The following is a 13,067-nucleotide window of genomic DNA, read 5'->3' as shown; positions in this document are numbered from 1 at the left end:
TAGGGGAGACGGGGAGAAACTTAAAGGCAGGGAACGGGGCACAGATTTTGTCAAAACACATTACGTGTATGCATGGAATTCTCAAACAATAAGAAAGAAATGGAGTTAAGTATTCTGTGTAGAAATGTCCTTATTTGCCGGGCATTGGGGGCGCACGCCTTTAATCTCAGCAGGTGGATTTCTGTGAATTAGAGGCCAGCCTGGTCTACAAAACGAGTTCCAGAACAGCCCCAAGACAATACAGAGCAACCCTGTCTCGGAAAAAAAAAAAGAAATGTCCTTATTTTTATCTTACAGCTACCCACAGAACAGTAAAAACCAAGATGAGGCTGCATAACTCAAGGTGTACATTTTGACAACAGTCTACAGAGCCTATTCTAAGCCTACCCTATGAAGAATAATGAAGAACGGGTACTTTCTGTCCTGCTAGTTTCAAATCTTTCTCTATTTAGTTTCTTGCCTTATGAACCTTCATCTGACTGCACCATTAATAACAAGTTTCTAAAGTGCTGGAGTTACAAAACGCTGTTTGTAGCTCAGAAGTGGTTGTTACATCATGGAGATACTCACAGAATGATTTTTCTGCAGATGACCTCCGCTATAGACAGAAAACCGACCAACCTCAGAACTCCAGGCATCATCTGGCTTTGCACAGGGAAGGCCACTCTGAAAGCCATTGCTCCAGAACACAGGCGTCCTGTAGTTCGCCACCTCATGCCTTGTGTAGGACACCCAGATTTTACTACACAAGAGTCTCACTACCAACCTCCCTTACAGTCCTCTCACATGGAGGAGGCTGTGAAGCTGAGGGCCGGGACCTTCAAAGGGTGGTTAGATGGGGGTGCTGACGTGAAGGCGGTGTTTGAAGGTAAGCCCGACTTTTCAGGCATGTCTGTAAATGGGGTAGCAGAAGGTGGGGTGCTATCCACCAAAGCTCTAAAGGTCTCTCGGAGTCTTAAGGCCAACATATTGGCACAGTGTAGTCAACTGAAGAAATGTACTTTCTGTCAAGGCACAGGAGCATTTTAAAACATGAAAGAAAAAGTATGTTATCTGATTACTTGGGAACTCACAAGAAAATTTCCAGAATATTGGTATTATATCAGAATCATACACCGTAGGCCCTATGTATAGTTGCTGTAAATAGCTGCTTCATACATAAACACACAACCAACCTAAAATACGCTAATGTGTGTTAAGCTTCTATGCACATTTGGTCACATTCTCTAAGTTCTGTTTTTATCTTTGGAAGCCTAGACTCAAATAAGTGATGAGGCTTAGATTGTAAGTCAGCCAGCACCCCCAGAATTAGTGTGACTAGGATTCACATTCTGAAAGTCCATTCCAGATACCCAAGAGAAATATATCCAACATTCAACAAAACTGAAGAATTTGAAATATGAAAATCTCTCAGATGTTCTGGGAGAAACTAAATCCTGGGGCAGAGCTAGGGATTTGGATTTAAGTCTGCAGCTACGTGAGACATGAGTAAGTATGAAAATAAAAACCTGGGTAGTAGCTTTCTTGCTGAAAAACTTAATCCACCACCTAATACATTCTACTAAACATTTGCTGTGAGCTGATCAGAAGTTATGTTGTTGTCTACCATCTAGTGTAGTAACCACTCTCCCTACTCATAAATATTGAAATTAACAACAGTTAGATCTCACAAAATCCTCAGACCAAAGGCATCAGTCCTATCTGAAGCTATCCAATAGTTACATGTAGCTAGTGGCCATGGAGATACATAGGATTTTCAGAGTGCCCAAGGGCCCACTGGGCAGGACCACTCTAGTTCTTAAACACTCATGCAACTTCTGGAAATTTCTAAATTTCCCCAGAGGAAATTGGCGGTTCCTGCTCTGTCACATCCTGGCTTTTAGATGAACAGTGGAGCTGGGGTTAAGAAAACAACGCAGCAGGTAGCTGGGAGCATATCCCTGGGTTAGGGACCCTTCCTCTGATGAGCATATCCCTGGGTTAGGGGCCCTTCCTCTGATGAGCATATCCCTGGGTTAGGGACCTGCCCTGCTGATGCGTGGGCTGACAAGGAAAGAGACTGTGTTGTAGGCTAAAGTCTACAATGAGGTGGACTGCTTCTCATTTACTATTTAGAGACAGTAGGATTCTTTTGGTGGTTACAACCTCAAAGTAATGGATGTAGGACAGTAGAATTCTTAGGATAGAAAAAAAATGAAGGCTATGTGACTAGGCGTAATTTTACTCCAATTGTAAACGATAGTCTGGGTGACAAGAGAGAGAGAGAGAGAGAGAGACAAGTGGACAATCCCATTTGTACTTATCCCATCTGTAAATGACATGTTGTGCTTAGTCCTACTCAGGGGCAAACACATAAAACCTGGTGGGATCCTTCATTAAGTACCCTCTAAAATAACATCCTAAACTATTCCTAAAACTATTCATTATTTACTGACATTAATTTATCAACAAGGGCAGACAATCTAAGCAAGCAGCCATCTGGATTCTATACTGGATAAGTTTTAACCAAGTTGGTAGAGAAAAAAACCCAAAACATAGCTATTTACCTCTTCTTTCTAGCGATAAGTAACTAGCTGCCCTGCAGTATTTGTTTTGGGTTTGCATTGTTTCATCAGAACATGCTGCCCTCTACAGGCCACATGAACGTCATACGGAAGGTTCAGCTGGAGCCAAATTCATTGGACTCATTTGTAAAGGCAAGATGGAATAGGGGGTCGAGGGTGGGGGTGGGGGTGCCTGCTTGTCTTCAAGCGCTTAAGAACCAGATGAGAAGCGATCAACACGCAAAGCTTTCCAACCCTGCATCTTCAGCGCTACAGTCCAATGGCATTTTGCGTAAGAAACTTGTAAGCATGTTGACAGCCATGGCTGCCATTGTTTTAAACAGGAAGGAGAGGGTTCAGAAGACGAAGGAGGAAGGATGCTTGATGTGTTTTTACAGAGGGTACTAACATCTCCAAAGCACCAGTGTCTGTTCTGATCTAAAATCCAGTAAGTGGAAACTCAGCTCTAAATGAGGACACAGAACAAATTAATCTAAAGCAACATATGTTACCTCACCCTTCAGTGTCTCAGCTTTTAAGCCCACGGACCAAATGTGATTAAAATCTGGCCTAAGGAGGGAGATATGCCATTCCTCTTCAAATTGAATCTTCTCCAATAGCCATGCCATATTCATGTACTCCCTCCCTGTCCTTCCCTCCCTCCCTCCCTCCCTCCCTCCCTCCCTCCCTCCCTCCCTCCCTCCCTCCCTCCCTCCCTCTCCCCCTCTCTCATTCTGTCTTCCTCCCTCTCCATGCCCCACAGCTGGTGTAGTTATTAGTTTAGCCACTAAAGGATTTATCTGGACAAACATCACAAAGATGATGGCTGATTTAATTGAATTTATGATCAAATGTTTTTCAGTTCAGGAAGAGTGGGAAATCACTTATGGGGAGATTTGAATAATTTAAGGGAAGTTCTCTGTTTGGCATGATGTTTGTATATCAGGTCTTCGGGGATTAAATGCAGCTGAGAACTAGCAAAGATTTTTTTATACAGAAACCCAAAGATAAGCAGTGCAACAATGCAGCAAGGAGAGGGCCAGCCATCAATCTCTCCCCATTATACTCCTCTTAATGCACGTGCTGTTTGCAGAATGAGTAATCACACAGAGAGAGAGACACACACACACTCACAGAGAGAGAGAGACACACACACACTCACAGAGAGAGAGAGACACACACACACACTCACAGAGAGAGAGAGAGAGAGATCAACTGTATACCACAAAGTAAATTGTTCTGGCATCCTCCAAATGCTGAAATTATACATAGATGCTCTTAAGCAAAACAAAAAAGGCATGGACTGGAAAGAAATACATGTATATCAGGCATTTTTGTTGCTGTGTTGGTAAAGACACAGAATCTACTAATATAGTCATTAGCGTGGTGAATATAAGAAACCAAGCTTGGGATTGGCGCCTCGGGGTATGAACTTGACTCTGTCTGAAGAGCAAGGCCAGTTGCGCTGGTAATCCTGTCTGCTTGTCTCTCCAGCCTTGACAGAGCAGCAAAGCCAGGCTCCCGGCCATTTTTCTTTGTGCTAGAGATGAGTCACCTACTCTCCGCATTTTAAACACTTGAAACAAAGACTATTATTTTCAGTTCCAAGCCTGAAATAATGATCCAGTGAGGATACCCGGGACCTTTACATCTGACCTGAGGTCTCCCTTCCTTTTGTGTGTTCAGGGCACCATAGAAAAAGTCTACGAGGCATTTGAACTTGGCAACAGTGTTTTGCATGTGTGTTTCTTTCAGTCTAATTGGGAAAACTGTCTAGAAGAAACATTTCAAGATTTAGGATAAATCACAGTTTTTCATTAATTATGTACCATGCTATTTGTTAACATATCACTCTTATGGAGGAACTGTTGGGGGAGATAGAATCTTGTTTCCCTGCAAGTGTTTACAAGAAAAACAAAATGGTGCTCTGGCAGCTCAGCACGGCCCCTGGGAAGGTGGAAGGACATTCTAGCTGCCTGGAGACCAGAGTAAAAGTAGCATCCATGTTCAAGGAAAAATGCCCATTTGGAACTAAATTAAGCTGACTGGTAGGGGAGGACATGGAGTAGGAAAGGCAATAAGGGGCTAAGGCTGTTAGGGTATAGGGTAATTTACACTCAAACCTGCAACAGCGGAGTTCACAGAGGTTAGTGAGCTTCCTGGATGTCACTTGGCTCATAGAGGATGGAGGACACCCAGGGCGACCTTGGCTCCAGCATTTGCTTGCCATTTGTGCCAAAACTTGGATGGGCAGCCTCCCTTCCTCTTTTCTGCTTACTCTTGGTTCGTATGAATAACCGCTGCCGGCCGTATATTCTTAGGTGAGTAGGACCACCATGCATACAACTGACGCCTGCATCAACGTGAATAGTCTAGTAACGGCACTTTCACCGTAAGTGGGAGATGAGCTCCCATATAAAGCCGCCCTAATGGAGGGGTCACCGTGTTTCATCACAGCCTGCTAGGGTAAAGAGGGGTGTGTGGGTGCCAGTGATTACAAAAGACAACACCACTGCCTAAAAAAAATCTTCCTCCAAATTCTTGATCTTTTTGAGAGTGAGAATTCACAAAATTCATAAACATCTCTTAATCAACAGAAACGTATGCCAGCAAGTGTTGAGGGAAGGAATCAAATTATAGCAGCTTCTAAATAATTAAAAAAAAACCTGCATTTCTGTTTAAGTGTGACATTATAAAAAGTGGCAATTCTCATCATTCTAAAGCTTACACATGTATGTACGTATCCCGAGGACACTGTCAGAGGGACCTGGCACCTGATTTCAGGGATGTACTTGGAAAACGGGGAGACCTCTTGGATAGCATTTCCTATGTGGTGAGCAGAAATCTGGCTTCTGCCATATTTTCTGAGCAGAGTGAAGGGAGATCAAGGGAATCAGAACAACAGCAGAGAGCTGAATTCTTCAGGGAGTTCAAAAAGGGTACAGAGCTGTGTGTCTAACACCTACCAGTTCCCAGAAGAGATGGGAGAGGGAGGGGGGGAGAGAGAACATGAGGGGAAGAATTGAGAGCCCACTAGCAATAGGCAGAGCCTCTGGGTGTGTGGGGGTGGCAGCATGGCACCTGCAGCGGGAAGAGGTGGGGGAGGGATGTCTTCTCCACTTTCTTTGACAGCCTGTCCCTGCAGATTTATCGCTCTCATTGGGCACTCCCAAGCTACTGTCTTCTCAGAGTGTTTACAAGGAAAGAGGGGGTGGAAAATAAGAAGAAGAAAAAAAAGAAAGATCGACACACATTTATGTACAAAATGCAGTGCCATTTAGACATAATATTCATGCTTATATTATATGAGCCTGGTATGCAGTTAACAAGAGAAAACTTCACATATGCTTTTATAGTTGTGTTGCTCAGGACGGTGGCCAGTAACTACATGGCTCTTTGCATATCAGTTAAGTAAATTCAAATTAAATTGAAGTTGAGCTCCCAAACCATACATTCTAATGGCTCCGACAGTGGGTTTAGAAATGTCAAGCCAAACTTTCAGTTATCATCAGGCTTCCTGAGCATAATCTCTCTTAACACTTTCTGCTAAGAACAGACAGTGATCCTTTCCTTGTGCATAATTTTGAACGTATCTCCTCTGAACCGGTCAGAGTGGATTATGTCTGAGCTGGCTAGGGCTGCGTCTGCCCTGCTTTACCCTGGGCTCGTCACTACATAGGGAATCCTTTACCTTCCTGTAAACAGAATGGCTTCCTAAGATGTCCTCTTTACCAGTAATTCCTCTAGGCTGTCACTAGGCTGCTCACCGTGGTAGACAGAGCTTGCCACTGGGACCAAGGTTACCCACCTCACATCAGAGAGAGAAAGCTGGCCTTCTTAGGTGGCCTCAAGCTAATAATAGAAACATTTTGAAAGAGAGGACTTTCCCCACTGGAACCAGAAGAGATAGGGCAGAAGGGAAAGTTAGTGAGACCCAGAGCTGGCTGGGATGGCAATGGGAATAAGCGTGCAGGAAGTCTTAAGGAGCTCTTTGATGCTCCCATCTGATGACAGCAAGGAGAGAGAGGCCTTAGCTCCCTACCCACAAGGAACTTAGCCACTAATGTCCTGAATGAGCCTGAAAGAAAATTCTCCACAGGAACCTCTAGGTGGGAGGCCAAACCAGTTTGTATGTGATTTTTGTCTTCCGTGACTCAAAGCAAAGGAACAAGCTGGAGACATCCAGATTTCTTCCCCCACAGAAGAGTGAGATGGAATAGAAAAACCCTCGGTCCCTTGATACAGTGGTTAGAGAACACAAATGCCCACTCTGTGTTGGCAGAAGCATAACTGCCCTGCTGGAATCTGCTCGGGGCACAGTTCAAGAAAAAGGCCTCTCCTGGCAGCCCACCTGCCCCTGGGAGCCCTGGGCTGCTGCAGAAACTGCTGCTGGCTTTTCTTCCTTAATGAGCTGCCCCGCAGAAGGACGGCATTAACCACACCAGAGGTCTGTGTACTTTTGGATGAAGAGGCCAATACATAATCCAAAGGATGAAAAACAATGACTGTTGCCAACTCTCAAGCCTGGCACATACTGCCAATTAGCAAGAGAGAAGACGGTAGCAAACAGTATGGGGGAGAGGGAGAGAGAGGGGGGAGAGGGAGAGAGAGAGAGAGAGAGAGAGAGAGAGAGAGAGAGAGAGAGAGAGAGAGAGAGAGAGAGAGAGAGAGAGAGAGAGAGAGAGAGAGAGAGAGAGAGAGAAATATCTGACTATGACACAAAGTAACACAAAGTAATGGGGTAAGCCCCTTAGGGCAGTGAGGGCTTGTGGAGTAGGTAAAGAGTTTCCCTTGCAGGAAGTAAGTGGGTGGTTGGCAGCTCTGTCAACCCCTGTACTTAGCTGTTCTAAGTCCAACCTTCCTCCCACCACAGGACACTCCCCAGTAATGGTACCAAGAAGGCATGAGCTGGTGTTCAGAAATCTGCAAACACTTCTTTAACCCTGGCACTCTTTCCTGCTCCTTCTGCTGCAGGAAGCCCAGACTGAGAAGGACATCAATGTTGGGAGAGCTCTTTCCACCCAAAGATGTGCTCAGAATAAATAGAACCAGGTTATTTCTAAGTCCATATGACAGCTGGATTGAAGGTGCAGCAGTCCCTTTACAAAACTCAGCTGCCCATACATTCCAAGCTGTGATTTTTTTCGACTGCATTGATCATTCGTCTCTACTCTGTTTTTATATTGCTGTTGCGGATCAGTAATCGGCAAACACACTAGCTATTTCTCTTTGTCATGAAAGCTATCCCAACTGCATGTTCCTCAAAACATTGTGCGGGTATTTGTTAGGCTGATTCATTCAACCCCTGGAACTGAACTAATGGCTCTTTATCTTGAAAACCAATGTCCCCAGAAACTGCTCTAACCTGCCTTCCGCCAAGCATGGGAGCCTTCTGCGCCTTGAAACCATACCACATGTATGTGTCCAAGGCCAAACAAGATACCTGCTTGCTCATATGTTGAAGATGACATTTGACATTTCCAAGGGAACAGAATGTGGTAAAATAGGCAGCTGGCAATCCTAGCCCCATCCTCAAATTAAGAGGATGGGATTCCAAAATGTCTGGTGTAGAGCTGATCACCCCCAAAAGCACCCCCACCCCCAAAGCCAATCAATGAAGCAGAAAATAATTTCTTTGAAAATATTATGAAAGGAAGTCTCCAGGCACTGAATGAATTAAAACTGCTACTTTGAAGTAAATAGAATTATAGCAAAAATCATCAACAGTGAACAAAATGCTCAAGTGGACGATTTTAAGATCTGGCTTGACTCAACTGCTCCCCCTAGTGTACCGACAGCATTCTTACCTTCATTGTATTTCTAGGCTGGCCAAGAAATGTAAATCTCTAGTCTACTTTATGGTGTATTGTTTTATCAGGTAGCTTTAAATCAACTTTGAACATGGCAGAGTAGAAAAGACGATCTTTCTGTTTCTTGAGAAGGAGCTGGTCTAAATCGTAATGACCCACCACGTCAGATAGGATGGCAAGAAAACCAGTAGATTGCCCCTGACAGAAATACGGAACGTGAAAGTTTGATCCTTCGATGCTACTTCGCCTCCTCTTTGATGCTTTATGCACATATGGGACAACTATCTAACAGGTCACTTTAAAATACACCCTGGAGGTTAAACGTGGGGTTACTTCTACATTTTCCAAACTCGGGCTCATGGATCGGTCAGGACACAGAAGCACAGCGGGGATGTTTCCTTTTCTACTTTCTCATGCCCAAAGGCTGCTTCATCGGTGCCTTTGTATTTACTGTGCATTTAAAAGCACCAACTGTGCACATTCCTAGGAGGAATCCAGTTGTGCTTAAGAAGCAGATGGGTGGCTCTCAGGAGCTGCCTCAGAGCAGCGCAGGGACGAGCCGGCCTGACCCCATCTCATGTGTGTGGGCCTCGCTTTACCAGCCAGGAGCTGCATTTCCCAGACGTGTGTGTCTTCTGTGACTTAGCGGGCTGTCCTCAGTTCCCATTTCAAAACTTTCAAACCTCCCAGATTGTCCAGCTTTTAAAATCTCCAAAGCAAGCAAATGCATTCTTGGAATCTCACCCTTCTCTTTGCTGGAGCATATGCACGAAGGCCTTTTCGCCAGCCAAAATAATAAAAGATCTTTTAAGTGGCTGAAATTCTTGGTGGATTGCACATACATGCCAATGTCAGACAAGTATAAATAGAGAGATTTACAAGAGAAATAGAGTGAGTCTTCATAATTCCAATGAAATAAAATGGACTATTTTGAAGGCAGTTAAAAAACAGGACATAATTTTATGAAATTCAGATTTGCCTTAATTTATCCCCAGATCCCCTTAATTCAGGAAGAGCTTCTTGGATCATTCATTTTTAGTATGAGGGAAGAAAAGGGCTTCTTTTTCTTTAGTGATGATATTTTTTTATTTTTAAACTGATATTTTTTCTTTATGTTTGGCTTTTCTCTGGTTATCTCCTGTATCTTTTGGTGTCTTTCTTTACCATTGCTTCATTATCATAGAACAGCTAGTGGATGCGTGTGCGTGAGCCAGCTAGGATGCGGAGTGTGCGTGAGCCAGCTAGGATGCGGAGTGTGCGTGAGCCAGCTAGGATGCGGAGTGTGCGTGAGCCAGCTAGGATGCGGAGTGTGCGTGAGCCAGCTAGGATGCGGAGTGTGCATGAGCCAGCTATATCGCCCTCAGGAACATACACAGTAGATGCTTGATGTGCTGTGATTAGCAGGGCATGGTTCAGAACAGCCAACTTAAGATGCTGACTTTGGTGTCCATCAGTACATGAAGACATGAAGAAAATGTGGCATGTAAATACAACGGAGCTTTATGTACCCATGAATAATGAAAGAGAAAAATACATGATACATTTTAAGAAAAGTACCATGGAATTTATCACTTTGTGCAATGAATGTATCCTAATAATGAAAATCCTAATAATGAAAATAGCTATATGCATTGTTTTTTAAGAAAAGCTTTGTAGAAGGCAAAAATGATCATACCAGTCATTTTTCTAAATACACAATTAACTTAAAAATGATTAAATCTTTTAAATTATTGCAGGATGTAATATATTCATGCTGAGAGATTCTCACTATCAGCTGCCCACCGTATCTGCTGACAGCATTGATTAAATGCATTCTTATATAAAATATTTCCTATTATTGTCATAATCAACAAAACCCCAAATTAAAATGTCACAAAAGTACAAAGACTGTTCTACCAGATTCTCTACACTAGCATGTTAGAATGAATGATATTTACTGAATCAAAGGAACTGCAGCTACATTTTTGGCAGTGTACAATTTGAAAGGTGATGTCAAAGCTAAAAGCGGACAACTTGGCCTGCTTTCCCTCTTGCAGAGATCTGCTAACAGGTTGGAATGCGATCAGGACTCCTGGATGACTTCTAAACTCCAAGTTTTCCTCATCAGGTTTTCAAACCAATAAATCCATTTTATTTACTTGTTATTTTCATGTATGTGGGTATGTCTGTACCGCCACATGCATGCAGAGGTCAGAGGATGACTTTGGGGAGTCAACTCCCTCCTTCTACCTCCATGTAGCTTCTGGGGATTAAATTAAATTTGTTAGGACAGTGTGGCAACCATTCAAACCATCACACCGACCTTCTTACAACAAGATCAGATGAAAGAGAGAAATGAAAAAAAAGAGTATATATACTTTAAGTGATAAATTTACCTAGCTCCCCAGTGCGGTTTAGAGGGGAAAGTAGGTAAACTGGGGAAAAAATCCATTTTTATCTAACTCAGTAATAGTCATCATACCATGTGTTAGAAATCTGTTACTATAGTGTGTTTTGTAAGTGTTATTCTACCAATACTACATACTTCCCAGCACTCAGTTACAAGGTGAACCACAGTAGATTCTAGAATTCACAGTTCTCATACAATGCCGCATTACACTAAGAACCCGAACCACCGTAGGTGGTATGCAGTAAGGGTTAGTTCGTGTTTAAGTGAATGGATGGATGCCACACCAGTGAATGAGAGCACGCTGTGACAAACTCACTCAGTGAGTTGCAGACAGACAGTGGGGAGGGTGAGCACCATCTGTGTACACACTTACTTATTCCATGCTTGTCTGAGGCTTTTAGAGCTGTACACCGTGAAGCGTTCTGAAACAAGAGAGAAAAACGATGAGCAATCTTTGTATCGAATGTACACATCACAAGTCTGTTGCAGATAACAACACACTTTTAAAAGAGTCTCACGGGCAGCAATCCTCCCTATCTTTGCCTCCCAAGTTGAGGGTTCAGGGCCATGCACCACACTCAAGAACAGTCAATGTTGTTGAGAGATACTGTTTGATTTGACCATAGCTAGTCATGGGCATAGAAGGACCATACCCGTTAGATCGAGTAGTTTATCAATAGTGAAACAGGAAGAACGTAACACTGACAACAATGACATACTGCTGTCTAGCTCAGGGTGATTTCTTTCACAAGCCAGTTTGTTCACTAATGACTGAATTGAAAAAGTAGGGACAAATTACAATTTCAGAACCATATGTAGCGCTACAGCACATTGGACAAGAGAAACTTGCTGACTGACTTTATCTTTGAGCAAACGTAGCAATGTTGAAACTCTGATCCTAGGATGCATGGTACTCACGCAAGTTCAAAGCCAACCTACCTGTGTCCATTCAATGGTGTCTATATTCATGTACAATCAATTATGAGACTTTTAAAATTAAAATTATACCAAGTTAAACGATGGACACAGAATTAACTTTAGTAATTCCAACTACTCTCTCTCTTTTCACTCCTGATAACAGAGCAGTTGTTATATTTGATATTTCCCTTTTCGCATATGACTATCTGTCTCCCTCCTTCTCTCTCTCTCTCTCTCTCTCTCTCTCTCTCATTTGTGTGTGTGTATGCGCGTGCATGCGTGTGTGTGTGTGTGTGTGTGCGTGCACGCGTGCACGTGTGGGTGTTTCTAACTTACTAAATAGGATAGGCAGTAAATACTCCAAACATGTTTGGCATTTGGCAATACCGAGTGGTCAGTCCTTCAACAAGAAAATATGCATACAATTGTTTTAACGATGTGTAGCACTCCAGAGGACAAAAGACCACAACATACCTGCTGAAGTCTGAAGTCATTGCCCATTATGAGGTGCTTCAGTGGGTCCACTCGGGCATCTATCTTTATATAGGACAATGTCATTTGTTAAACACACTGTGAAGGCTATGTAGCATGTAGGGCCTTATGTATTAATAGACGCTGAGGCACTGGGTTCCATTCTCCACCAACAATGAGGAAGAATGCCTCCCCTTCTTGACGCTTTCCAGTACGAGCTATTTCACAGTTTCGTCCAAACACTGCTTCACAAATTTCACTTATCTTGGTCGGTTTTGATTTTAACTTGGGGACACTGGTGTTTTATCAGTCTAGAGATGGTTTTAGCATAAGTCAAGTTTTCCCATATACGCACAGAGTCCTACATGAGTAGTGAGATTTGGTCAGTAATGGATTGTGCACATGTATACAATGTTGGGCCTGTCAACTTATAGTAGAGGTGAAAAATTCCTATTACCTGACAATACTATAGTGTAATGTCATATAGTACAAGGTATCTGTCACTTGGATACTTGTGATAGCACTGTGCACACAAACCTACTGTGCTGACACACATAGGGCACATATGTTACATAAAGTACAGAATACTGGAGAATGATAGTAATAATAATAGTAATAACTACATTATTAGCTTATATATTTTCCATACCATGCTTTCAATGGTTTCTTTAGAGTCCTCCCTCATTGCCCTCTTCCCCAGCCTTGCTTGTGAGTGTATCCATGCAGATCTTTAGGAAATTTCACTGTCTAGTTTTATATAAACCTGACCCAAGCTAGAGTCATTTAAGAAGATGGAGAGTCACTTGGGAAAATGACACCACCAGACTGGCCTGTGGGTAAGCCTGTGGTATACTGATGTGGAAGGGTCCAGCATGTGGCCACCTCTGCGAGGTGGCCTTAGGACATTTAGGAAAGCAGACTGACCAATGCTTGAGA

At 43.1% G+C, this 13,067-nt stretch overlaps 1 protein-coding gene across 8 annotated transcripts in view; it reads right to left on the bottom strand.

Moving 5' to 3' along the window:
- The window catches only part of Cdk14 (cyclin dependent kinase 14), a 535,385-nt gene that overhangs the window by 108,968 nt on the left and 413,350 nt on the right, over positions 1-13,067 (bottom strand). For all 8 annotated transcript variants that reach the window (XM_013123504.3, XM_040735840.1, XM_040735837.1 and 5 more), the window contains one exon: positions 11,116-11,164. In XM_013123504.3, the coding sequence (XP_012978958.1) occupies positions 11,116-11,164 (49 nt within the window). The remainder of the gene's footprint in view (positions 1-11,115; positions 11,165-13,067) is intronic.

Source organism: Mesocricetus auratus, unplaced genomic scaffold (genome assembly GCF_017639785.1).
Source record: "Mesocricetus auratus isolate SY011 unplaced genomic scaffold, BCM_Maur_2.0 Super-Scaffold_100051, whole genome shotgun sequence".
NCBI classification, from domain to species: Eukaryota; Metazoa; Chordata; class Mammalia; order Rodentia; family Cricetidae; genus Mesocricetus; species Mesocricetus auratus.
The sequence above is the reverse complement of the archived record's forward strand: the minus strand, read 5'-3'. Positions and strand labels throughout refer to the sequence as shown.